At 34.3% G+C, this 27687-nt stretch overlaps 1 protein-coding gene across 1 annotated transcript; it reads right to left on the bottom strand.

Annotated features, from left to right (window-relative positions):
- Window positions 1-4659: 4659 nt before the first annotated feature.
- Window positions 4660-7277, bottom strand: LOC127088227 (cyclin-D4-2). Its single transcript, XM_051029138.1, has 6 exons — window positions 6652-7277; window positions 6216-6302; window positions 6038-6136; window positions 5732-5936; window positions 5488-5612; window positions 4660-5286 (listed from the first exon to the last, which is right to left on the bottom strand). The coding sequence occupies exons 1-6, from the start codon at window positions 6958-6960 to the stop codon at window positions 5032-5034; spliced, it is 1080 nt and encodes a 359-aa protein (XP_050885095.1). The 5' UTR covers window positions 6961-7277; the 3' UTR covers window positions 4660-5031.
- Between the last annotated feature and the right edge of the window lie 20410 nt (window positions 7278-27687).

Genomic DNA, 27687 nt, shown 5'->3' with positions numbered 1-27687 from the left:
AAGTGAAAAATTTGTTCTTAAGTTTGTAATATTTGCTTTCTTAGAAGCACTCTAGATTACACATCTTGTATCTAATTTTTATTTGATTTCCTCAAGTGACTCTTTGTAGTCTGTAGACTTGAGAGGACTAAGAGATTTTCTTCTCTCTTAGGGGTTGTTTGTAATCTTTCAAGATTAGTGGATTAAGTCCTTGTTGAAGGCGAAATCACCTTGGCCGGGTGGACTGGAGTAGCTTTGTGTTATAAGCGAACCAGTATAAAATCATTGTGTGATTTCATTTTGCAAAAGCGCTTATTTTTCAAACAATTCAAACCCTCCCTTTCTTGTTTTTCTCACCTTCACTTTGAAACGTCGATTTTCCATATCAGTAATGTTTTGGACCTTTTCAAGCAATCCAAGAGTAGGTAAATCACGCAAATTATTTGAATTACCTTTGCAGTTTTTTTTCTCTGAATGCTACTCAAAAGTAGTGACGTTTTTTGGGTTTAAAAAATTGGCTTTACTTCAATAGGACCTGCCTGGGCAGCTTTGCTGCTCGAGTGGACCTTACATTTCTTAGGTTAGAATGATTTCCTCTTCGATTCAGTTGGCATTTGCTAATTGTTGAGATTGTTAGTTTGTGTTCATTGTTGTTAACTCTATGCTAGAGTTAGTTAGTTGTGATGTTCCTGAATGTTAGTTATGGTTAGGGTGTGAGTTAGTTAAGCATGTATGAGTTATTAGCAATGATGTGAAATTAATGTTAATTTGGTTGCTTTGGCTTGAGGCAAGCCATCATGGTACTGTTAGTGCATTGATATAGTGAATTAAAGTTAGTAGATGTCAGAATTTGAATCATTTAACATGAATTATTTGTGGAGAATGAAAATGAGTTTGGATGCTTATGTGTTGATTTGCATTGAAATTGGAATGCTTGGCATTGTTGTGCAATGTTAACTGAAAATACTATGCTAATTAATGAACTATTAATACTGTAAATGCAATATTTAATGGTAATTAATAGGGTATGTCAAAGACAAATACATGCTGAATTGGATATATGTGTGTGGAAGCAATTTGATTTGCTTTGTGCTTGGTGAGTATGCATGATAAATTTTGAAATGCATTTATATTTCATTGTGATACGTGTGAATGGTCTTTGTTCTTGGTGTTAACTCTATAAAGTGTCAATTTATCTTGGACTCTAAACTGACTTGGGTGTTTGAGTACTAACCATGCAGGTCCAACTTGCACCACCATACCGGAGATCAGCACTGCTGATTCTAGAGTCATATGTCATTAATCAACACCAATTTTGGTTCTATAGTGGAACAATAATGTTGCTTACAAGTTATAGTTAACTTAAACTACAAGAATCCATCATGTTTTTCTTGCGTCTCTGGTTAAAATATTCAAGGGAATTGCTCAGGAAACCTACGTACAATTGCTTCTCACAGTAACTAAACTGGGGTTATTCATGCATCCTATGGAGATTTTATCTACTCGGACGATAATTAGGGGACTAAATCAGATTGGTAAGATATTAGTACAATATGATAATTGTCTACAAGATGAAGCAACTTGGAAAGATATTGATGATATCAAGGCAAATTATCATAACTTTAACCTTGAGAGCAAGATTGATTTCAAAGGAAAAGATAATGTAATGAATAACAAGCCACGTGAAAGCAGACCCATATGAATGATGAGTCACCAATGTCTAGTGAATAACATAAAAAATTCTTTGATAATCATTAGTTATGACATGGGAAGAGACACTACTATAGAAAACACCCATCACAACGATTGGAAAAGGGATACCACCATGTTGGACCAACCATTGTGAGGTAAGGTGTGATTGTATGTATAATGGTTTCCACCACGGTCGTGCTACTGTGATTATAAGTCAAGTAGCACCCTACGTACCAAAACGGTTACTTTAAATAATCATTGTTTCATATCTCAATCTATCATAACGGTTACTTTAAACAACCATTGTTGTATGTCTTTTAATATAAAAAATGCATTATTAGAACAACAACAACAAGAAGAAGAATAAGAATAAAAAAATAACAACAAGAACAACAACAACAACAAAAACAAAAACAATAACAAGAAGAAGAAGAAGAAGAAGAAGAAGAACAACAACAACAATAACAAAAAACAACAATAACAACAACAAAAAGAACAACAAGAAGAACAATAAGAACAACGACAACAACAACAACAACAATAATAACAACAAGAAAAAGAACAACAAAAACAACAACAAGAACAACAATAACTAACATTGCTAACTTGAATCCATGTTTTCCTTGTTTCATTCAAATTGGAGAAGATGTGATGGAGTTTTGAAATTTATTAATGAAAGAAATGATGTTTTTGAGTTTTGTTTATGGAAGAAATGATATTTTCAAGCTTGGTTTAGTGGATAAATAGAGTGTCGTAAATGGAAGAAGATGTTTGGAGGTATAAGATGGAGTTCGTCTAAGTTGGAAGTTCATCTAAGTTTTAGGTTTAACGCAAATCACTAATGGTAGTGTACTCACTAAATAGACGACAAAGATTTGTTTAAGAACGGTGAAGAAACTCAATAAACACATATAAAGTGGCTTAAAAATAAAATTAAAAAATAAAACTGTAAGTTCCAAGAAGCCATTGTAAAATGACTGTTACGAAAGATCTATTTTATAGTAGTGAGAGAGAAAAGTCTAAGCTAAAAAATAATAGAATCAAATAATGGCTAGTGGTTAAAAGGCATAATAGTTGATGTATGAGCCATGATGTATGGCGATTGATCTATCTCTTTCTCTTTGATTATTCTCTCTGCTATGAACCTTCTATCTCTGTTAACTCTATAAAGTGTCGGCTACCTCTTTTGAGACCTTAGTTGGGTCTGCCCTCAAATGGGTGACCATCATCTCGACGACTTCCTCTCTACTGACCCTTCTGTAGCCTAGTAATTTTCCTCTGATGGAAATATGCATGGGGCATGAGACGTCATCCAGGGTGATGGTTATCTCGACTATAGGAAGGTGGAAATATGACGTCTATGAATGCCACCTCTCTGCAAATGACACCTACATATCATGATTTATGGCCATGTACACAACAAAACATAAACCGACAAGACCGGAATATCGGAAATATCCTGGAACCAACCAGTAGTGGGGTGCCCCAATTCCAATATCTTACGATTCTGGTTAACCAATTTCAAACACGAACGTTCCTGTAAAAAATATATCACCATCAGTTGCAATCAATTAGTTTAAAACATATATAAAAGTAAATAAATATATATCTCATTCCTAGACATGCCTAGCAACATATAAATGAAGTAAAAAGGCGTTCAATGGGCCTCCTGGATAAGTCTCTAAAGGAGCATCAACAACGACTTCCTCAGGAGCTTTAGGTGTTGTTTCATCATCTGGGGACTTGTGTCCCCGTGAAATGGAGGCAAGAGACTGGCGGCTACGTGAAGTAGAATCAGATGGTTGGGAACCTCGACGCTATGAACCATCAAACAAGGTTTCATCCACTCGTAGCCTCGTGGTCATGCTAGTGACCCTCTCACATCGTACAGACGTGGTTAGGGACACATATTCGAGCCTAATTCTGTCAGGGTTGTTTTCAACCATTACATCTGCAATAAAATCAGATAGGCAAATAAAAAATACAACCAAAATTTTTCCACGTCCGACTCCGGAGATACATATGCAAAAATAGTTCATAAAGAAATCGGAGATGCATCTCTGGACAAAAGGGTTTTGCAGAAGTAGCAAAAACACCATTGCGACCCTAAACTCCAAAAAACTTTCAATGCATGTCTATTTAGGCTACCTATTTCGACTGCACACTACCTAATGTAACTAAAACAAGTTATTAATTTTAATTTCACAACCAAGATCGCAAGCATGGATCAAAGACGAAATCTCCTCAAAAAGAAGCGCTATCGATACAAAATGTTATAACGATTCACTAATGGAAGTCTTTCGATGATCCAGCTACTCAGACTGGACTCCTTTACTTAGTGGGTAGGAGTGATAATAAAATTGGGAATGTTGTTACTGGAACGGACCACACAAATAGTATGCATAGTCATTCCAGGTCCACGCATGTTGGAGATATTTGTTACAAAATTGATAGAACCTAAAATGGATGAAACACCAATAGAAAATTGTTGTAGGTTTAGTGAATTTTGATACAAATAAATAAGAAAAAGGAAGTTTCTGACGTAGATTAATAATGTATTCATCCCGTCCGAAGATGCATCTCCGACCATCCACTGAATTTTAATTAATAATATTTACAAATATGCATATTCAGAATCGTCACCCGCACACATGCAGTTCAAACTAAATTTTGACAAAAAAAAATCTCATCAATTTGCAATGAAAGAGCAATTCCCTTTTTTTTACACTTCTCTGTGGGCTGCTAACCGTTAGTGCATTCAGAACAGAGCTTATATCTTATATCCACAATAAAGCAATGATCTAACAGTCAAAGCTAACGTGAAACTTGCAACAACAAAAAAAGAAGCTTTTCTGCGATAAAGTGAAGCACGTTTGGCAACAAATTGCAAAGCTTTCTCACTAACCAAAACAGATTAAATAACACTTTAACACTCTCTTTTGTAAGTCTCTATTCATATTAAAACTGTAAAATATAGAAGAATTGAGAAACAATGAAAACCTCATACTTTACTTACATAAATAATAAACTGAATTTATAATTATTATTCCCCTCCTAAAATTTTCTCCAACTGTTAAAAGATGCACAAAATATCCAACAGCTGGTAAATTTCACTCACTTCATGCCAATAGCATGCAATCTCATGAACATATGGACCATTCATTTTATCACCATCTTCCATTCATGACCCACCTTATATAGTTTTGATTCTAAAATATTTATATTTTTTTTATAATTATTTCTAGCTATCTTTTTTTTGTATTAAATTGAGGGGACACCTTCCATAAAACACACATAAATGTCCATTTTTGGGGAAAAGTAAACTTATGGAATATGGTAAAAATTTCCAAAGCCACATAACTACAAAAGCTCTGATTCACAGCCTTTGTTTAGCTTCCTCCTCTTAGCATCTGGACTAGTATTATGTGAAGAAGAACATGGACCATCACCACCATTGGTGGTGTCATCACTCTTGTAGCTGAAACACAATGTTGTATCCAACACACCTATTGGACTTTGTGGCACACTAGGGACAGACGCACTTGAATTCTTGCCAGTCACAACACTGTTCAATGACATTGCTTCGATCTTTTCAACACACTTCATTAATCTCTCCTGCATAACATTGTTCATTCATTCCACACTTAGTCATATTGTCAATAATCAACGAGTCATGAGTAGTCATCACTAAAATCGCAATATGTGAGACTAACTCATCCTCAATTGACACTGTAAAGAACGTTTACACTGAAAGTGTGTATGTGAGAATTATATAGATTATGTTGTTCTGATTTTGAAATGGACCACAATCTTTACCTTTTCTATGTATTGAGTCAGAGTAGATATTGATTTGCTAGCATCTATTGCTTGTGTTTCGCCCACAACATATGTAGCCAATGCTGCTGCAATCTCTGATGGTTTGAATTCCAAGAATTCAATTCCTGCATTGAATTCATACCATCAAAATTAATGAACTTCGATTCCTCTAATTCATGGTTTAACTTATTTACAATGCAACAGATTGGTGAAATGAAGTTATGGAAGGAAATGTTTTAGGTACCTTTAACGGTGTTCGATATGAGTTTAGTGGATTGGGAAATGGAAGAACTTAATGAACTCTTATCATTATCATTAATCTTAGTAAGGAAATATTCAATGAATGAGAAAGGAGTAATTGATTGCATTCTCCACTTCAATGTGCTTAGCACAAGAAGCTCCATTCTCTGAATAGTTTTAGCTTCAAATAGAAACTTGGATTCACCAATCTGCGCAAAAGAATCGGTAAAAAAAAGATTAATACATGCAACAATAGATTGATTTAACGAACACCCGACATTGAAAAAAATGCAAGTTCCTAGTTTCCTACCTGCAAATCAAGAATCATAGGAACATCGGTTTCCTCTAATTTGGCTGCCAAAGATAAACAAGCTATAGCCAACAATTGCATTGTCCAAACTCGCCCCTTCTGCACGATTACAAACATAACATTAGATCAAAACCAATGCAGGACACAAAAACCTTCTTCTCTTCATTCATTAACTTACTGGTAATTCATACGCGGAAAGGAACCGATCCATGTAATTAATAGATAGATAAGCACACAACGGACCGAAACCGAAATGGGCAACAACCTATAAATCACAGAGAAAATAGCAATTAGAGAAACATGAATCTGAACTTGTCTCAATCCAATCCAATCTAATTCAATCCAATCCAATCCATAAATTGCATGAACATAAGACTCCATTCAATTAATCATTTCAGCCAATACAAACAGAATCCATTACTCATCAAGCAATGGATCATCATCAAACACAGAAAAAGGTATGCATCCATAAAGAGATAGTTCATTAAATCGATGTTCATTTTTCCATTTCAGACCCATCAAAAGAAACCCAAAAAAACACAATTTTTATCAGTTTCAGGATCAAAAACCTTTAAAAAGAAGATTAAAACCAAGAAAGATCAAACAAAACCTACCTTTAGAATCCAATCAATTGCTTCATTTCTAGCACCAAAATCCAAATCCCCAAAGTGAAATCTATTCAAGTAATCCTCACCAACCCATTGTTGCCATTCCTTTTCCAACATCAGCCTGAAACACTCTTCACTCTGTAATGGCAACTCATCGGCAACACCCCCAAAGTCATCTTGACCCCTCCGATGATCGAAGCTAGGACGCCAGGAATCCTCGTAGACCTCAACAGTACCCTGATATTCAGCATCATCGAAAACACTGGTATCCTCGGTGCAAAGAAGACTAGAAGCACAATCAAAACTAGGTGCCATTTGAAGAACCCTTTTAGTTAAATTAGATAAAAATGAAAGCTTTATTTAGATAAAAGATTTGGGTGTGCGTTATTAAGAGAGAAATAAGAAGAAAATGAGTAAAGAGAGACAGTGGTTATTTGTTTGTTTTGTGCGTGATGAGTGATGAGTGATGAGAGTGTGTCCACTAACACACAGAGAGTCTCTCTGGTATCGAAGTTTCGCTGAATAGACAAAGTGCAGCGAGAGAAAGAGAGAGAGAGGTTTATGAAGGAACCAAACGCTGCTTTTTAGGGTAAAAGGTGAGTGGGGTTCAAGGACAGAGAGACGGGTCTGTACAATGTGGATCGTTGCGTATGTTTAATCGTATAAAACAAATAACCCCAATTAATTACTAATTACTCATTCATTGGTAAAAATACAAATATTACTACATGTCCTCAATTTGAAAAAACAGTCAAACTTATGTCAACATATTTAATGAAAAGGAAAAACAACCTATTTTCTTATTAAATTAAAATTTTCGTTACTAATTAGATAAAAAAGATTTTTTTTTAAATTAAAAAAAGTTAAAATACATTAAAAAAGTTAAATTTTAATTTTATCATTTAAAAATAAATAATGACGCAAGTTAATACTCGATTTGCATTATCTCTATATAATCTTGGTTAAAGCTATAATCTTTATTATATAATATTTTCACTCTATTTACATTAAAACAAAATTAAACATGCGTGCTTAGGAATACGACATCATACGGACTAGTGGTTGATTTAGATAAAAAAAACATTGCTAGTACATGAACTTAGTTTTAAAGATATAATTTATTATTGTGGGTAATTGAGAAATATTAACTAAAAACAAAATACAATGATTCAATTTTATGTGCGAGTACAATTTCCACAATTTGACTTACTTACTCCACTTAACCCATTAATTAATTTCACCAAAACTATATTCCTTTAATTATTAGTACTATTTACCGTGATTCAAACAAGTATAATCTGATTTCTATATTACAAAAACGATACAGTTATTACCATTTTTTTATATTAAAAAATAAATTATAATTAATCAGCATAATACAATTTCCAAATTTACACAACATTTAATAGACTCAAAATTTTCCAATTCAAGTAGTTACTGTAGCAATGGTAAAAGGTACTGGTATTAAAGTAGAAAGTAAAAAAAGAAAAAAAGTAACAGTGCATGCAATGGGTTGTATTCTCCTGTGTCGACGCGTGTACTATGCTGACATTGGAAGCGTCGTTTCGTCCTTAACTCATTTTTTCATTGTCTCTTTCCCTCCACCATTCCGCGCCAAATATTAATATATTTTTTCATTTTATTTTCAATACTTTACCATGTTTTAAATTTTAAATTTCAATTCAGTGCTAATTTGTAAAAGTTAAAATTTTATCAAAAAATGGAAATTCTTACTTTTAATATACGACAGCGATTTTCGCATGATTGGATCCAATCGCACATGAATTGGGGTAATGTAATGTTTCACAATTATTATTTTTTTTCAATATTGAAATTAATAATTTGAAATCAATGATGCTTTTTATCATGATTTCAAGAGGTTTATTTTTCACTCAATATCTCATTTCGGAACTACTTTGCACATTTTTTTCAATTTGCTCGGCTGGCATATTTCATCTTTTTTGGTGAAAGATTGGATGTTTTATGGTAATTCTTTAATAATAACTATTTGATACAAATTGATATATCAATCAACATTTGAAAGTTAACTAGTGATGTGGTGATCTTTGCAAGAATGTGAGAAACATCATTTTGTTCTTTAATTGTGAAAATCCAATTATTAGTAAGAAATATGATATATGAGACACATGTTGAAGTGTAAATGCATGTCAATATGTTTTCTATATTTTTCATGATACATGTGATAATAAGTCAAATTTATTGGATATGTGACTTCACACATAAAAAGGAAGTTAATTTTGGGGTTGAAAAATAATAATTTTAAATAAAATTATTTTAATTTTCAGAGTTCAAAAATATCTTTAAGAAAACGATTGAATATAGCATTGGAAAATCAATAGAAATGAAATTCTGGTTCGCATAATAGATGTTAAACACAATATTTGAGATAATGTGTATAATGTTCTTATAATAGATTAATAGATGTTAGTAAATAAATCATAAAACAATAAAGAACCCAAATGATTCTTAACTCGGTTCGTTGCAACGTCATCTTCGTTTTGGGGGATTCCAATCCATAAAAGGAAATTCATTCTCAATAGTATTAGTACAAATAGTATTAGTACAAATAGTATTAGATAAACAACATTTATTTAATACCCAACTTTCTAATACTACCCATGTCTTTATATTTAAGACTCCCCATAAATATGAGAATTCATATCACTTTTTCTTAATCACTACCATGATTATCAATGCATACAACAGGTCTAAAGAATGTTGAAATACAACTCAACTAACAAATCAACATTTATGCCTTTGATGTGAAAATTGGATGCTATAGAGGTGTATAATTAACAACAAGTATAAAGACTCAAATATCAAATCCTAACACACTAGATAATCAATTCTTGCACACCTTTCTTTGTTAGGAACGAGTCTCTTTATATAGAAAATTATCTGATTGGGGCCTGGGCATTTGATTTGAAAACAAACATATTTGATTTTGATGCAGAGTTAATTTAGATGCAGTTTTAATTCGCTGTTCATTAATGTCCACCAAGAGATTTAATCTCATATAATTTAATTTGGTATTGAACAATCTTTTTAGCCAATCTTAAAAAAAAATTACTAAAGGATACAACTCATAAATGATAAATCTCCTTGGAATCAATCAAACACACGCACATATTTACTCATGTAACCTGACTTACAGAATGAGGCCAGATGTTATACCTCATGCTGAAACATCTTGTCCCACATGATGCCTCTTCACAATTTACATCTTGTTGCTCATGTTGTTTTACCTAAAGTATCCTATCAAAGGAACAATAGGAAATAAAGTACGCAAAAAATAAAAAGATAAGGGAAGACATAAGACACCATAATTCATATAGATTTTGTCTAAATGAAGTGACATAATCCTCTTCCCAAGACTTGATCTTGAGAGTATCAAAGAAGGCTTATTAGTTTTTAGTAAGTTAAGCTCATTAACCCCTGTATACAAGAAAAATGAAGTTTCAGGTTAACTTCCAACCAAACAACGAACAATGGACTAAAACGGTTTGTCTTCCTTCCAAACACGAATAAAGCTTTGAGTGGTTAGTCTCCAAGCTTAAACCCTTAGACTTTATACAAGCTGATCACAAACCAAGGTGGAGTTTTGAACTGGTTATCCTCCTAAACAAAGCGAGGTTTTACACGAGCTGACCACGAACCAAACCTAACCAAGATTTTACACCAGAATAATCTCGAACCAAGTACATATTTTGTTAGACGATAGGCCAAGATCTAGAGGGGTGAATAGATCACAACTTAAAACTTAAACTAAAATTGATTTTGAAAAAGTTTATAGCACGGAAGCAAGTTTCAAAAAAAATCCGGATCAAATAATCGTCTAACCAAACCTATCATCGAAAAGCTCGGATATGCATAGAGGTATCAATGCAATGATAATAATCCACAAGTCAATCAACAATAACTAATCACAACTAGTTGGATACAATACAATAGGAAAAGTATATCTCCAATGAGAAATACACACAAAAATTAAGTCAACCAATTTGTCGATCACTTAGTCTGCGATCAACAATGTTTGAAATTTTATGTGGTGTTTGTTGTTCTAGAAATCCAATCATAACCAAATGGTTAGTGATCTACACAACAACATAAATTTCAAAACACGTTCAAAATTATGATCCAAACAATATTGATCAATTAATGCAATCGATAAGTTATAAACCGAAAAACAAAAGAGAGAGAGAGAGAGAGTACATAAGCATTTGTTTAGGCAGTTCTCTAATCGATCTCACTTTGGGTACGTCTGCCTTCAATTCGAATTCGAATTAAGATATTATAATAAATCTTACTTTGAAAAATGTGTGTATACAAGAGATGAAGAAATCAAACCCTACAAACCTTATGTTTGATGTTGACTCTACCACCTCTAAAACCCTTAATCAAAGATTGATCAAGTAACTAACAATGTCACTTCAATTCGCCAGTTCTTGCTACTACCTTGCAAGACACTCCTTGTCTCAAGGTTTTCACTCTGTCCAATTAATCCCAAACACACACTTGTTGAAACTCAAGATTTGTCAATATGATCCACCGTCACACACTACTCCCTTGCAAGGCACCCATTTTCCCAAGGCTTTCACTCGATCATATCCGAATTACATAATCTTTTTCAAAACCTTCAAACCCTAAGAGATCTTCTCACAGTTTTCAACCCAATATATGGTACAACAAATCTATTTGGATGTTATCAACCCTAACCTAGATGGCACCCAATCAAAAAATGATTATCTGTAGTTTGATTGTGTGTATGCATAGATGGAGTTGAAGATGATGATAATGCTTTGAAACCCTTGATTCATGTAGGTTTTACTCACTTTAGAAACCTTACTAGAAAAAGATGCATGTGTGTGTGAGTGTGTGTGAATGTATATATGTGTGTGTATGTGTGTGTGTGTGTGTATGTGTGTGTGTGAGAGAGAGAGTGTGTGTGTGTGTGTGTATGTGTGTGTGTGAGAGAGAGAGTGTGTGTGTGTGTGTATGTGTGTGTGTGTGTGCATGTGTGTATATGTGTGTGCATGTATGTATGTATATGTGTGTGTATGTGTGTGTGTGTATGTGTGCGTGTGTACGTATGTGTGTGCGTATGTGTGTATGCATGTGTGTGTGTATGTGTGTGTATGTGTGTGCGCGTGTGTGTCAGTGTGTGTGTGTGTATGTGTGTGTACGTGTGTGTGTGTGTATGTGAGTGTGTACGCGTGTGTGTATGTGTGTGTGCGTGTGTGCGTGTGTGTGTCTGTGTGTATGTGTGTGTGTGTGTGTGCGCGTGTGCATATGCGTGTGTACGCGTGTGTGTATGTGTGTGTGCGCGTGTGTACGCGTGTGTGTATGTGTGTGTGTGTGCGTGTATGTGTGTGTGTATATGTGCGTGTGTGTATGTGCGTGTGCGTGTGCGTGTGTGTGTGCGCGTCTGTGTGTTTGTGTGTGTGTGTGTGTGTTTGTGTGTGTGTGTGCAAGTATGAAGTAAATCACATGCAAAAGGAAATGAAGAGAAATGAAAAAATTCAGGATTTTAGGTCAATAGGTCGACCTATTAAAGCAACGTGTCGACCTATATAGGTTTTAGATCAACCTAAGACAATCATCACACACATAAAGCCTACATGCTTCAATATTGAAGCATGTGTGTCAACCTATGCAATTTATGTGTCAACCTATGCTGAAGAAAATCTTCTATAGGTCGACCTAAAGTCGTATGTGTCGACCTATACAGTGTTTTAAAAAAAATCATTTTTTATACATAAAAGTCTTTTCTTAATGCATGGATCCTTTCTAAATCATTTCCAATCACATTGACATGTTTCCTAATGCTAAAATGCATAATGTACACCTAGAATCAGTTGATCCCGTCCAATGTAAAAAAATGCTAAAGTTTTTCCTAGTTTTGACATCACTCAAGATGCATCTAAACGGAAAGTTGCACTCACATACTCCCCCTTTTTGATGATGGAAAAACTTGAGATGATGTGTTTCTTCATGAAAAGCTCCCCTTGAATGTGTGCATCATAGCTTCATATACTTCTTCCCCTTTGACAACATCAAAAATAGACAAAGTACACTATTAGCAGTGCCACATAATCAATATACAATACATAGGCAATTGCGAAGATAAGAGTATCAATACGATAACACTCACAAAAAATAATTTTCATATAAAAAAAAGAATGCCTAAACATAAATATGAGCATATAAAGCAGCAATAGAACGTAATTGCCACACCTTATGCCAAATAACATAACACAAACATGAAAAATAAAGGATACAGTGTGATAAAAAACTCTTTAGTTGCTGCAAAAGCGACAAAATTACGTGACATATGTCTTTGGTGCTCCCGAAATGCTGCATACGCAAGTGCTCTAGCAAGGCGATAAAATGATGTACCACCACTCAAACCAAAAATAGAGATGAAAACATAACAATGACACACAATAAATTTGCTTACATTATAACATGTTCAACCACAATTCATAGGAAATAAATAACAAGTCAATGCAACAACAATATATTTCAAGCATGATGAAGAGTAGCATAAAATCACTATAAGCATATAAATTGACATACATCAATTGGATATTTTTGGAAGTGAACATTCATGAAATATCTTATACATCAAGAATATAAATAATTTAGAATATAAACAACATGCAAAAGTAAAAGCTTACACATATAAGGAAAAATGGAACGATATTACCTTGCTTATGAATTGATGAGGGATGCACTCTTATGAAGTAGAACTTCCAATAAAGATTGAAGCAAAAAACGGTTCAGTCACAAGTGGTTTTGTAAAGATATCCGCAAGTTGATTTTTACTATCAACATGATCAAATACGACGTCTCCTTTCTCAACATGATCACATAGGAAGTGGTGACGAATCTCAATATGCTTAGTGCGAGAATGTAGCACCAAATTTTTTGTTAGATTAATAGCACTAGTTTTGTCGCACATAATAGGAATACATTGAAGTTTAATATCAAAATCAAGTAGTTTTCTTTAAGCCATAAAATTTGAGCACAACAACTACCTGCTGCTACATATTCCGCCTCGGCGGTTGACAAAGCAACGAAACCCTATTTCTTGTTATGTCAACTAACTAAGGAATTTGAAAACATGTGGCAAGTTACACTAGTACTTTTCTTATCCGATTTACAACCAGAAAATTCGGAATCGGTATAACCAACCAAATTACAATCACTTCCCTTGGAACACCAAAGCCCATACTTAGAAGGACCATGAAGATACCTAAGAATGCATTAACTACTTTCAAATGTGATTCCTTAGGAGTCGATTGATAACGAGTAGACATATAGACATTAAACATAATATCCAGCCTAGATGCATTGAAATATATAGATAACTAATCATACCTCTATACTTCTTCATATCAACATCCTTACCATTTTCATTCGTTTCTAAGTTACTGTTTGTAGGCATCAGAGTGTCAATCGATTTTGCATCTTCCATACCGAATCTCTTTAGCAAGTCATTGCAATATTTGGTTTGATAAATGAATATGCATTCATTGAGTTGCTTGATTTAAAGACCTAGGAAGTAATTCAACTCCCTCATGAGGCTCATATCAAACTCACACTGCATAAGCTTAGAAAACTCTTTGACAAGTTGCATATTAGTTGATCCAAAAATGATATCATCGACATACACTTGAGCTCTTTGAGGCAAGCATAAGCCAAAAAAAATAACCAGGTAAAATAAAGAACTTCCATACAAACAAAAGTTGAAAAGATATTACCTCACCGTAAGAATGATGGAGGATGCACATGAATTCCACAAGGAACTTTCGAATGAAAGGTTGAATAAATGAAAAACATGCCACAAACTCTTTAGACAACAATAATATTACAACTTTTCTTTGTGTCAAAGTACTTAAAGTGTGATTAATAATGTATCCAAGAAGATTATTGATTTGATGATCAATGGAGATTCTACAAGTCAAAAGAAGATTGTCTACTGTATCTGGACTTTCAACATTCCCCTTTTCACAATTTTTATCTTCTTCTTTCTCATGTTCCACTGTTTTATGCTGACCAATTCCTTTTTCGCTTTCTTTGAGAATATCTTGGGAAGATATACCTATATCATGAAAAGAAATACATATCCCGAAATTTCTTAGATGAAACATTAATAGTAATCAACACACTTTTACCAATTAAAGAACACTAGATGTTGATTCATTTTGGTCACACAACCCCTCTTCCTTGTCACAAAGTCAATGAAATAGGGATATGTAACACGTCACATGTCTTGAGCATCCACAAACAAGATCCCATACTCTCTTCATAGACCCAAGACATTTATCCTGTAAACTTAACAACAAGTTTTAGGTACCCAACCTTCATTGGGTCCTTGAGGGTGAGTGAAAACAATGTTTCATTTGGGCAACCATTTAAAGGTTCCTTTAGGAACTAAAAGTTTCCTAAATTTGCATTTTTCAATAGTATGACCTTTCTTGCAACAATAGAGACAAGACAAGTTATGATGAGATGTGATTTTGCTATTAGACCCCTTTTTGAAAAATTTGTGCTTCTTATATGAATGTTTTAAATACCTTTCATACTTTGATGCATCAATAACAAATGCAATCTTTGGTTGTAAGATTTTGTCTAATTTGACTTGAAGAGCATTTATCTCTTTTTTCCAATCATGACAAGATTCACAACCAAACTTTGAAGGTTTTTCATCCTCATTCTTGTCACTTTGAATATCTATCATAAATCTCTTAATAGCTTCTAATTTCCTTACATATTCTAACATTTTAGCTTATAAGTGTAAAATATTTTCTCATATGAAACTAATTTGTTAAAGGCTTTTAAGGCCTCTCTATGAAGATCTTCAAAGGCTTTTTGTAATTGAAGATAATATAAGTCATTAATATTTTCAATCTTAGAAAGACTTACATTTTTATTCTTCTTTATATTTGCCATGAGGCAAATTCGGACCGGTTCTACACTTGAAGTGGAGCTTTTATCACTTGTGTTATCCCAAGTACCATATGCTCTTCTAGACTTGTTAGACATCTTGTGATGCCCTTTCTCTTTGTCTTTCTTAATGTTAGGACACTCCGGTCTATAGTGACCAAATTCTCCATAATTATAGCATGGACTTCTAAGTTTACCTTTCTTGTTCTCATCTTCTCTTGAGGCTCTTCCTATCCTTCCAAACTTGGTTAAGTTCTTGTCGGAGTGCTTGATCCATTCTTACTTATATACCTTTAGTATCTTTTGACAAACAACTCAATCTCTTTATCATCGGGGTTGGAGTTCTTGACTCCATTTTCCCATATATATCTATTGTACCTTTTGATAAACAACCCCATATCTTCATCATCGAAATCATTGTCACTTCTTGTTTCACAATCACTTTGCTCATTGTTCGAGGTCCTTAAGCTTGAAGTCTTTAGAGAAATAGACTTTTTCTCTACCTCATTGCGTTTACCTTTCTCCTTATTTACCATATTTTCATACTCTTTTTTCATGTTTTTCCAAGCAAGTGAGTTCTTGCTCATGTTCTTCCAATTTTCCAAACAAAGTAGTGAGATCAAGTACCTTAAGATCATCCGCCTCTTTGATAGCGGTGACCTTAGGTTGCCATTCCCTATTAAGACATATCTAAACTTTGTTAGTGTAAATATCATTAGAAATAGGTTTACCTAGAGCATTCAATTGGTTGATAAGATGTATGAACCATTTTTACATGTCCTCAATGGTTTCACCATGCTTCATGCGAAATAGTACAAAATCTTGATTTAAGGTATTGATCCTAGCTTATTTGACCTCATTAGTTCCCTCATGGGCAACTTCTAGTGTGTCTCACATAGCTTTGGCGGTTTCATTATGGGAAACACGATAATACTCATCAACACCTAATGTGGATATGAGAATATTTTGTGCCTTCCAATCATGTGACCACAACTTCCTATCATTATCATTCCATTGACCTTCCGATTTTGCTATGATGACACCTTCACCATTGGTCATTGTAATTTCACTAGGACCATTGATGATGGCATCCCATACACCCTTATCAATAGAGTTGATATGGATACACATAAAAGCTTTCCAATAAGCATAATTCTCACCAGTAAAAATAGGTGCTCTATTATACGCCCCTTTAGGTTCGGTAGCCATTATCTAATAAGCAAATCTTTAGCACGAAATTAATCGGAGTTCTTGATACCACTTGTTAGATGATATGCCAAGATATAGGGGGGTGAATAGATAACAAGTTAAAACTTGAACCAAAAATGGTTTTGAAAATGTTTATAGCGCGAAAGCAAGTTTCAAAAATTTTCCGGATCAAATAATCGTCTAACTGAACCTACTATCGAAAAACTTGGATATGCGTAAAGGTGTCAATGCAATGATAATAATCCACAAGTCAATCAACAACATCTAATCACAACTAGTTGAATACAATACAATAAGAAAACTCTATCTCCAATGAAAAATGCACACAAAAATTAAGTCAAGCCATTTGTCGATCACTTAGTGTGAGATCAACAATGTTTGGAATTTTATGTGGTGTTTGTTGTTCTAGAAATCCAATCACAACCAAATGGTTAGTGATCTACACAACAACACAAATTTCAAAACAAATTCAAAATTATGATCCAAACAATATTGATCAAATGATCAATGCAATCGATAATTTGCAAACCAAAAAACAAAAGATATATATATATATATATATATATATATATATATATATATATATATATATATAGAGAGAGAGAGAGAGAGAGAGTACACAAGGATTTGTTTAGGCAGTTTCCCAATCGACCTCACTATGGGTATGTCTGCCCTCAATTTAAATTCGAATTGAGATATTATAACAAATCTTACTTTATAAAATATGTGTATACAAGAGATGAAGAAATCGAACCCTACAAACCCTAGGTTTGATATTGACTCTATCACCTCCAAAACCCTTGATCAAATATTGATCAAGTCACCAATAATGTCACTTCAACTCACCAGTTCTTGCTACTACCTTGCAAGACACTCCTTGTCTCAAGGTTATCACTCGGTCGAATTAATCCCAAGTGCACACTTATTGAAACCCAAGATTTGTCAATAAGATCCACCGTCACACGCTACTCCCTTGTAAGGCATCCCTTGTCCCAAGGCTTTCACTCGATCGTATCTGAATTGCACAATCTTGTCCAAAACCTCCAAACCCTAAGAAATCTTGAAGGAAAATTCCAACTTGGTTTTCTGATTGGAATCCTTCAAAGTTCTCAACCCAATATACGGTATAGCAAACCTAATTGGACGTTATCAACCCTAATATAGATAGAACCCAATCAAAAAATGATTATGTGTAGTTTGATTATGTGTATGCATAGATGAAGTTGAAGATGACGAGAATGCTTTGAAATCCTGGATTTATGTAGGTTTTAGTCACTCTAGAAACCTTACTAGAAAAATATGCATGTATCAAGTATACATATGTGTGTGCAAGTATGAAGCAAAGGACATGTAAAAGGAAATGAAAAGAAATGCAAAAATTCAAGATTTTATGTCAATAGGTCGACCTATTAAAGCAATGTGTCGACCTATAAAGGTCTTAGGTCGACCGAGGACAGTCAACACATGGACATAGCCTACAGGATTCAATATTGAAGCATGTGTGTCGACCTATGAAATCTATGTGTCGACCTATGCTGAAGAAAATATTTTATAGGCCGACCTAAAGTCGTATGTGTCGACCTATACAACGTTTTCACACAAAAACTCAACTTTTGATGCATAAAAGTCTTTTATTGATGCATGAATCCTTTCTAAATCCTTTCCAATCATGTTGGCATGCTTCCTAATGCTAAAATGAATTATGCACACCTAGAATCAGTTGATACAGTATAATGTACAAAAACGTTAAAGTTTCTCGTAATTTTGACATCATTCAAAACACATATAAACGGAAAGTTGCACTCACAAATTTTACACCAGACTGAGCTCACGAACCGAATATAAATTTTTTCACTAGTTATCATCAAGAACCCGCAAAGAAATATTTTTCTTAAGTGGCTTAACTCACGAACAAATGACGACTTAATACTAAATCCCCCAAACAAAATTTTAACGGGTCTAACTTAGAACATAAACAAACACTTCCTAAGGAAGAAATATCCAACCAAGGGAAAATTATCTCTTAGTGAACTTATAATTATAGCCTTTCTAGAAAAAAATCCTCACTAGACACAAGTATTTTCTTAAAGCTCTATGGATAAATTCAAGTAAGAGAAAGTAGAAAAATATTTTAGAGAGACTGAGATAGCTCACGATTCTAGACGTGTAAAATATTTTATCCATATTTTAGAAAAGTAGAAAAATATTTTACTCTTCAACCTCCTAATCGTTGCTTTGTGCGTCAAATTTCAAAATTTTGAATTTTGAGAGCATCCAATTGATTGGGACATGAGGCAAATCGATTGGTTAGGCATTTTTTCAATATTTTTTTATGATTTTAGGCCTTGTGTTTGATTTTTCTTTGACCTTCCAATTTCTTGCACCCGTTGCCATCTCATTCTACCCTTATTTTAGAAAAGCATTGGAAGTCATACATTTTGTTTGCAAAAATATTTTAATTGATGAGCAAAAAATTAAACTTGCTATTTTAAAGGATTAATCAGAGTTTTTGTATTATTTAACTTCAAAATAGTGTTCTACCTTGAATACCAAGTAACCTTGATAAAACCTCCCACTTTCGAGAGAAATCCAACATAATATGGTATGTTTTTCTCTTGGATTGTTGGATACAATAGTTGGTTAGACCACAAGATATATATATCCACCACATACTTATCACCTCAACCTACTAATGGGTTAGTAGATCATCATAAATCATAGATGTTGAGACCATTCTCAATGAAAGATTTGCTTTGATCACCATCATTGATATACATCATCAGCGGGCATCCTTGGTTCAGATACTTCAAACTAAAACCTACTTGTATACTCGATAGTATATCCTTTGATTTGCACAACTTCATTTAATATGAACTAAGGCTTAAGCTACAAAGCATCTTTGCAACACATACTAGGGTTTCACCTTTAGTACCCAAGTTTTGTTGGGTCCCGGTGCGGTAGTGATTCTAGACGGTGTAACGTTTCTACCTTTTCAATTTATCAAAACAAAATGGATCAAAGTGGAAAAATTTATTACAATGAAAAATATTTATAAACTTGTCGATCCACTTTATTCCTATTTACTTCTTTACTATATGTTATACCGAATTTAAACCCCAATCCAAATTTATTTAAGGAAGGCCTTTGTCTTGATAAACTCAAGTCAAGATTTTCTTTCCCCTTAGTAAATTTACTTAGGGTTTCATACAAGACGGTTACTTCCTTTTTCATCGAGACACAAGTCTCACATCTTCTATATGAGTTTACAATAATAGTTATTTTGAACTTAAGCGTTTCATCATGTGAATAAAATGTTCATCATATATCTTAGCTTAGTTTTAATGAAGACAAGCTTTCCAAAAAATATATCAAAGAAGAAAAAATTGGAATCAAGTATCAAGATTGCATAAGCTTTGGAAATCAAAGGATTGAATCATGAAGATTAAGGTACAATTTTAATTCATATGTATATAAGCTTTAGGCACTCAAAATATTTTCATCTAACCCATTTTATGTTTCTTAAACATTCATGCATAATTTTCATTCAAATCACATCTTTTACAAAGCAAAAAGTCAGGTTTTAAAAGGTGAAATCGATTGATGTAATGGTGAAATCGATTGCTTATCGCCGCTGACTTTCAAATTTGCATTTCCATTCATGTGCCAATCGATTGATCTATTAAAGCAATCGATTGATGGGTCTCATTTTGCCTTGAATTTTTTGACCCCATAATAAATTGATCCTCCACAACAATCGATTGGTGCTTTGTAATTTTTCATATTTTTTTAATTGTTCATTGGAAAGAGAAGATTAAATTGTCATAATATTGGAAAGCATACAAAATTCTTTGTACTCAATTTTATCTGTCTACTGTAAATTATTCACTAAGTGTGTGGTGACATTGTTTGTAAAGAAAGTGTGTATAATATCTACAAGTTTTTGAAAATACAAAGTGGTGTTCCTTTTGTTTGTTGGAAAAAGGTTCTTTGATTCGAGGATATTCAAAGTCCACCAAGGTATTTGGTGTTTGTTGTAAAAGGGTCCTTTGAATTGGGGAGATTCAAAGTTCACCATAGTTTTGGTGTGTTGTGTTAGAATATTGTAGAAGAGTCTTGGTGTGAGTTTGTACAAAGATCTAACATAATGAAATACTTCACGGTGTATGAATGGACTAGACATACCCTTGGTTGATAAGGGGGACAAGTATAATTTCTTGTGACTCTTTTACTTTCCTGCACTTTTTTTGCATTATTGTTCTAAGTCCACACACTTTATTCTGGAAAAATAAAAGAATAAGAACATCTTCAAAGTAACAAGTAAAATTCATAACTCCTAATTCACCCCTCCCCCATCTTAGGTTTCAATATGTACTTACACATTACTCTTTTCAAGAAACTCCAGATAATACTTAAAGTCTAAGTTACGCTTTTTGATATTAAGATTTTCTTTTATTAACTTAGCACTTAATTTTTAAACAATTACTTATAAGATAACTTTGTTTCCTCGTGGTCATCTTCCTCGTGTGATACTTTCAAGAAGACTCCATCTTCTTCGTTGGAAGAAGATTCTTCGAGGGTTCGTCACGAGGTTAAATTTTCTTCATTTGTGTAGGCTTTTCTCTATTCTTCTCTCGATGATTACACTTGATGAGACTTCTTCTTCATATTATCCCACATATGAAGTTTCTTCATTTAATGTTGAATCCTCTGAAGAGCGTTAAACTATTGAGATTTTGTTTTTGAAAGAAACCACATGAGTTATTTGGTAGGAGTTTGATTAATTTGTTAAGGATTATTCAAGTTTTGAGTTTATGCCTTCATCTTTAAGTAATTGAACCAATTCATACAATTTCTCTATAATTTCTTCCTTCTTTGATTTTTTCCAAGATTTATAAACACTCACATATCTTGAGTTAAGGATTGGATTGGATTTCTAATTCCAATTCTTAACTCTTAGATATTTGTTAGTGACAAACTTTCTAACATAATTTCTAACATTTCTAAACTTTGAAAAACATTTATGAATGAAATATTCATCTACTAAAATTCATCTACTTTGCCTCGTGTATTCATTCACTCTTGTTCAATACCCAGAGAAACTTCGTATATCATTTCAAGAGTATCCCATATTTTATTGGCGGATTTTCAATTATAAACATAAATGAGTTGAATATCACCTAAAGACATAGCTAAAAAGTTCTTTGTTTTGAAATCAATCTCAAGCTTTCTATTTACCTCAATGGTTCAAAGGAAATGAGGTTTATCTACTACTTCTCCATTCATATGGTGAATGGGGATACATGGACTATTGATTATCGTTTCCCACAAGTCAAAATCAATACTTTGAATTAAAATTTTAAATATAGATTTCCATAGTTCAAAATTATCTCTATAAAACGGTAGAGGTGTGTTTATGAAAGATATCTTGTTTGAAAAGGTGTTGGAAGTCATCTTCCTTTTGATACAGTTAGTCTTTTAACATGAGTTAGGATTTAATGCCACTTATTAGATATGTAGCTCCACACACAAGAGGGGGGGGGGGGGGGGGGGGGGGGGGGGAGGGGGATTATTGGGGTTTGAAAAACGAGCATTTAAAACAAATTATTTTCATTTTCAGAGTTCAAAAACATTTTTAAGAAAATGTTTGAATATAGCATCAAAAAATCAATGGGAAGAAAGTATGTAAAAAATAAAAAAGATAAGGAAAAAGAGAAGACACTAAATTTATAGAGGTCAGGTGTAAATGAAGTGACCTAATTCTCTTTACCAAGAATTGATCTTGAGAGTATCTAGTAATGCTTATGAGATTTTAGTTGGTTAAGCTCACAAACCCCCTTATACAAGGAAATGGATTTCCAAGTTATCTTCTAACCAAATAGCGAACAACGGACTAAAGTGGTTAGTCTTCCTTCCAAACATGAAAAAATATTTAAGCTGTTAGTCTCCAAGTTTAAACCCTAAGATTTTATACAAGTTGACCTCAAACAAATGTGGAGTTTTGAACTGGCTATCCTATGAACTGAAGCAAAGTTTTACACGTGCTGACCATGAATTGAACCTAACTGAGATTTTACATCAGGTTGATCTCAAACCAAGTAGAGGTTTTACATCGGGCTGATGTCATGATTCGAAGAGAATATTTTTCACCGATTATCTTTAATAACCCACAAAGAGAGCTTTTCCTTAAGTGGCTCAACTCAAGAACTAAACAATGACGTAATACTAAATCCCACAAACAAAGCTTTTAACGAGTTTAACTTCAAACTCAAACAAACACTTCCTAAGAAAGAAATATTCAACCAATAGAAAAACCTCTCTTGGTGAATTTACAGTTATACCATTTCCATAAACAAATTTCCTCACTAAACATAACGACTTTCTCAAAGTGTTATGGTTAAATTCAAGTGAGAGAAAGTATAAAATATTCTAGAGATAGATACTAAGGAGAGTGAGATAGATCTTGATCCTGGATGTGAAAAAGTGAAGGGAAATGCCTCTATTTATAGGCTACAGATTGGCACAAAAAAGGAAAAGATCCATGGGCTAATTTAATATTCCAATTATTAGGATCTTAAGCTAATCGATTAGATGACCAAAATAATCATTTATAAAAGCCCATTTTGGAAGGTTTGAATTAAGAGTCTTTTCCCTTAATTAAGACACTGTTAAATCGATTATGTGAAGGAGAATAGCGATCCAAAACGCAGTGGAATTTAAAAATTTTCTCCTTTAGTGATCCTTACAAATGGGCACGATTAGTGGTAGAATCGTTACCTCTTGTGGAGATTGAAACCTTTGATGCAGATCTAAGGAGAGATCACGAACGTTGAATGGTGACAACGCCTCTACTCAGTCAACACGAACGAATTCCTTCAGTCTCAGTGCTAGCTGAATGAAGGCTTTGAGTGCGAGAGAGAGAGAGAAACGAAATTTCATCTAGTCAAATGCTTCCGCACAAGGGTTCTATTTATAGAACCACTTGTGTGGGCTGTAAGCTAAAAATCCCACTTAAGTGTATGTGGCACATATCTTATGATATACCAAAATCACTTAAGCCGTGGTACCTTAGCATATTTCGTATTCTACTTAAGTGCACCGTACCTTATGATGTTCTACAATTCACTTAAGTGCACCGTACCTTACGATGTTCCTTATTTACTCTATCTCTTATCAATCAGTCTTTTTGTGTGTGACCCTGTAGGTTTTCCAAGCATTGGCAATTATATTAAATCACATATTGAACATAATAAATAGTAAGCGGTATCTAGCAACACATCACTGCTATCCAAGACACGAAAATGTCATGTGATCTGACAAATCCTTTTGTGATAATACTTATGTGTATAATTACCCTTTTTCCCTTATGTCTATATTGAACACAAGGCATAGAACATGTCATCCTTGTCTAGTTCAATATTGGGCCCTTAGACATTCATCTTGTTATGAAGGATGGGAAAATTCTATCTAGGTCACTCATGTCCCTCAGCATGCTTCGTTGAGTACCCATCAGCTGTCTTTATGGTCATCCAATTATGGACAATGTTTGATCAACAATAAAGCACTCGACTCTACATCTAGGGTCCATAGTGGTTTCAGGTCGAAGGGTAGTATACACCACTAACACCATGAGAAAAACTTATGACACTTTGCATAACATTCTATATAGTATTCTCATAGCGGGTCAATCCAGTATAAATATTACTCATAATATTCATACCTATGTTTAAGACTTGATAACTCCTTATCCATGATCCATAGTCTTAATGCTTTAATGTTATCCCACTTCACAACAAAGCTCGACTACAAATACTTTAATAATCGTGTCCTTATGTTTAATGAGATCTCATGATTAAGTCACACTTGATGCATTAAACGGACTAGCTATTCTAGGGACTTTATTAAACAAACATAATAAAGAAAAAGCCTTTTATTATTAATAAATAATTCGATACAAGTACCAAAAGTATTGGCCTCTAGGGCTTACACCAACAATCTCCGACTAGCACTAGAGCTAATCAAATATACCCATAATTCCCATAGATCTAGTATGGCCATCATGCTTCTGCTGCGCAAGAGGCTTTGTCAGTGGGTCAACAATATTGTCAAGTGTAGGTACTCTGCATATTTTCACATATCCTCTATCTATTATCTCTCGAATGATGTGATAACGCCTAAGTATGTGTTTGGATCGTTGGTGAGATCTAGGCTCCTTAGCTTGTGCGATAGCACCATTGTTATCACAATAGAGACCAATGGAATCCATAATGCTAGGAACTATGCCAAGTTTACTAATGAACTTTTTGATCCAAACAACTTCCTTTGCTGCACTTGAGGCAACAATATACTCGACCTCGGTTGTAAAATCAGTAACTGTATCTTGCTTTGAACTTTTCCAGCTCACAACGCCTCCGTTTAAGCAAAACACATAACCATATTGCGATCTAAAGTCATCCTTATCTGTTTGGAAGCTAGCATCGGTGTATCCAATTACAACAAGCTCTTCCTGACCTCTATATATCAAGAATGAGTCCTTAGTCCTTCTCAAATACTTAAGGATATTTTTGACAGCTACCTGATCGGACAAATATCAAGTGTACTATTTTGCCTTTTATAGTAATAATGGGGAAATTCCCCAAATGTCGATCTCAAGGACTACACGTTAGTATTGAGTTTAAATTATCATTCAATTAAACAAAAAGTATTAATTTGGTTTTTGAGTGTAAAAATAAAATAATAAAGAAATATGAAAAAAAGGGTTTATAGAGAAAAAGGAACAATGCCAGGGAAGGTGTATGATTTATCCCTGTAACAACTATGAGTTACTATTGCATCAACAAATATCAATTACTACCAGTTCTCAAGGGTATTTTCTCCCAAGTCCTTGGTGAGAAAACCTTTAATCAATCTACCCTAATTCCTATGTCCATAGCCAATTAGGGTGAAGTTAAGCTGTATAATATCAAGAATGCTCTGGTTCATACAGGGTATCCCTAGTCCTAGGTGATATCTACTGCAGAGTAACCTGATGAAAACCTTATCACTGGCGGTCCAGCCTAAGTGATAACCATAAATCAATCTTAATTGGTCCGAAAGAAAAAGCAATAAACACATCAAAAGGTTACCGTAAACAAAATATTATAAATCCAATTGTAAACTCAAATTCATTACAATTCTAAATCAGGGACACCCCCTAGCATTGGGGGGTTTAGCTACTCATATTGTTTAAAACAAATTCAAGATAAAAATTACACATTACAAGTAATTGGATGACTTTGATCTTCAATCGCTCCCGCTCATGAATCTCTTCAGCTCTCCAAATGCCTTTATCAGTGTAATACTTGATTACTTCATAATACCGTGGTTTGCTGTATTCTAAGATGATTTTTCCTTTGGTAGAAGACCTCTTTTTATAGTGAAAGTTCCCAGCCGCAGTTGGACAGGTCCAAAGATGTCTCCAAAAAGCCCGCAGAATGAAAAGCCCGAGAAAACTAGAAAATTTGGGCTTGGGCTGATACGGCCCGTGTCAGCTGACACAGGTGGCCGTGTCAGCCTACTGTTTCTCCTGACACGCCCATGGCAAGGCTAACACAGGGGGGGGGGGTCTGCCTGACACGGCCGTGTCAGCTGACACGGGTGGCCGTGTCAGGCTACTGTTTTCCTTCCTTTGCTTCCCTTGCCCTGACACGGCCCGTGTCAGGTGACACGGGTGGCCGTGTCAGGTGACACGGGTGGCCGTGTCAAGCCTCCTGTACCGGGGTTTTCTGGCTCCTTTGCGTGCCGGACTCTCTCACTGTCGTGTTCTGAGTTCTCTGGTTCTTCTACCTGGATCTGTCGGACAACAACATAACTATCCCACACATAAAATCAAGATAAACAAAGTAAAACATAACAAAGATTAAAAAAACGTAAATAAAAGAACGGAAGTAAAACTAACTCGAATTGTACCATAAATGCTTGCATAGTGTATCAAATGTCTCTGTTTTGCGTCGGATCAGTAATGAAAACTTACTATAAATGGTGACTGATCACAACCCCAAACTTAGCTCATTGCTTGTCCCAAGTAATGTTTCATTATCACTCCCCAGAATTCTTTATGCTTTCCACCACTGCTGAGATCATTCGCGAACATCTTCCCTTTTCCCTCCACAAGTCCTGTCCATCTTCGTAAGTCATCATTCACACTTCCACTTCAAAGCACCGTTTCACCTGTCAGCTTATTTCACATTCTCACCAATTCTCTCGGGATAAGCTGTTTACACTCATAATTCAAAGTATGCAATATCACTCACAAGTTTGAATAGTCTCTCTTTTCTCATCACCTACACACAACACACACACTTTTTGAGGTCTTTCGGGTTGTAGCTTGGCTTGGGTTAGGGTATGGATTCAAAAAGGAAAACAAGGGGCTTTTGGTTCAGAGTCGATGTTACATCCTGTGTTTGTTTCTTTTATTTCCTCGGTTTTCTTTTCTTATTTCTTGAATTTTTACCGACTGCCCTTTTCCGTGCTTCTTTCTTTTTAATCATCGAGTATTTGATTTTTATTTTTCTTTCTTTTTCTCGATTCATCAATTTTTTTCTTTTTCTTTTGTTTTTTGCACTTTCTAGGGCTTTGAGAGCTTTTGGGGTTTTTACCCCAAACTTAGCTTTTCAACACAGCTGGATAATATTCTCATGACTCTGAACAGGGTGAGGAAGTGTTTTGGCCAAGGGTTACATTCATGGTGTTTTAAACAAAAAATGGATATAGGCTCAAAGGGGTTTAACGAGGGATATAATAATTCAGGATGGCTAGAAAAGCTCGGGGTTAATTACAAATAACGTGCCTCAGTGTGTGTATCATGCAGTGACAATCCCAGAGAGT

Source organism: Lathyrus oleraceus, chromosome 5 (assembly GCF_024323335.1).
Source record: "Lathyrus oleraceus cultivar Zhongwan6 chromosome 5, CAAS_Psat_ZW6_1.0, whole genome shotgun sequence".
NCBI lineage: Eukaryota > Viridiplantae > Streptophyta > Magnoliopsida > Fabales > Fabaceae > Lathyrus > Lathyrus oleraceus.
Note: the sequence above shows the minus strand (reverse complement) of the source record. Positions and strands in the feature narration are given on the sequence as shown.

What these genes read in the sequence shown, in the direction of transcription:
- LOC127088227 (XM_051029138.1), bottom strand. Translation starts at nt 6,960, where the DNA reads ATGGCACCTAGTTTTGATTGTGCTTCTAGTCTTCTTTGCACCGAGGAT. An exon ending in CTATGATTCTTGATTTGCAG is followed by an intron (nt 5,937 to 6,037) that starts GTAGGAAACTAG and finishes TCTTTTGCGCAG; the next exon opens with ATTGGTGAATCCAAGTTTCT. An exon ending in TGACTCAATACATAGAAAAG is followed by an intron (nt 5,287 to 5,487) that starts GTAAAGATTGTG and finishes AATGTTATGCAG; the next exon opens with GAGAGATTAATGAAGTGTGT.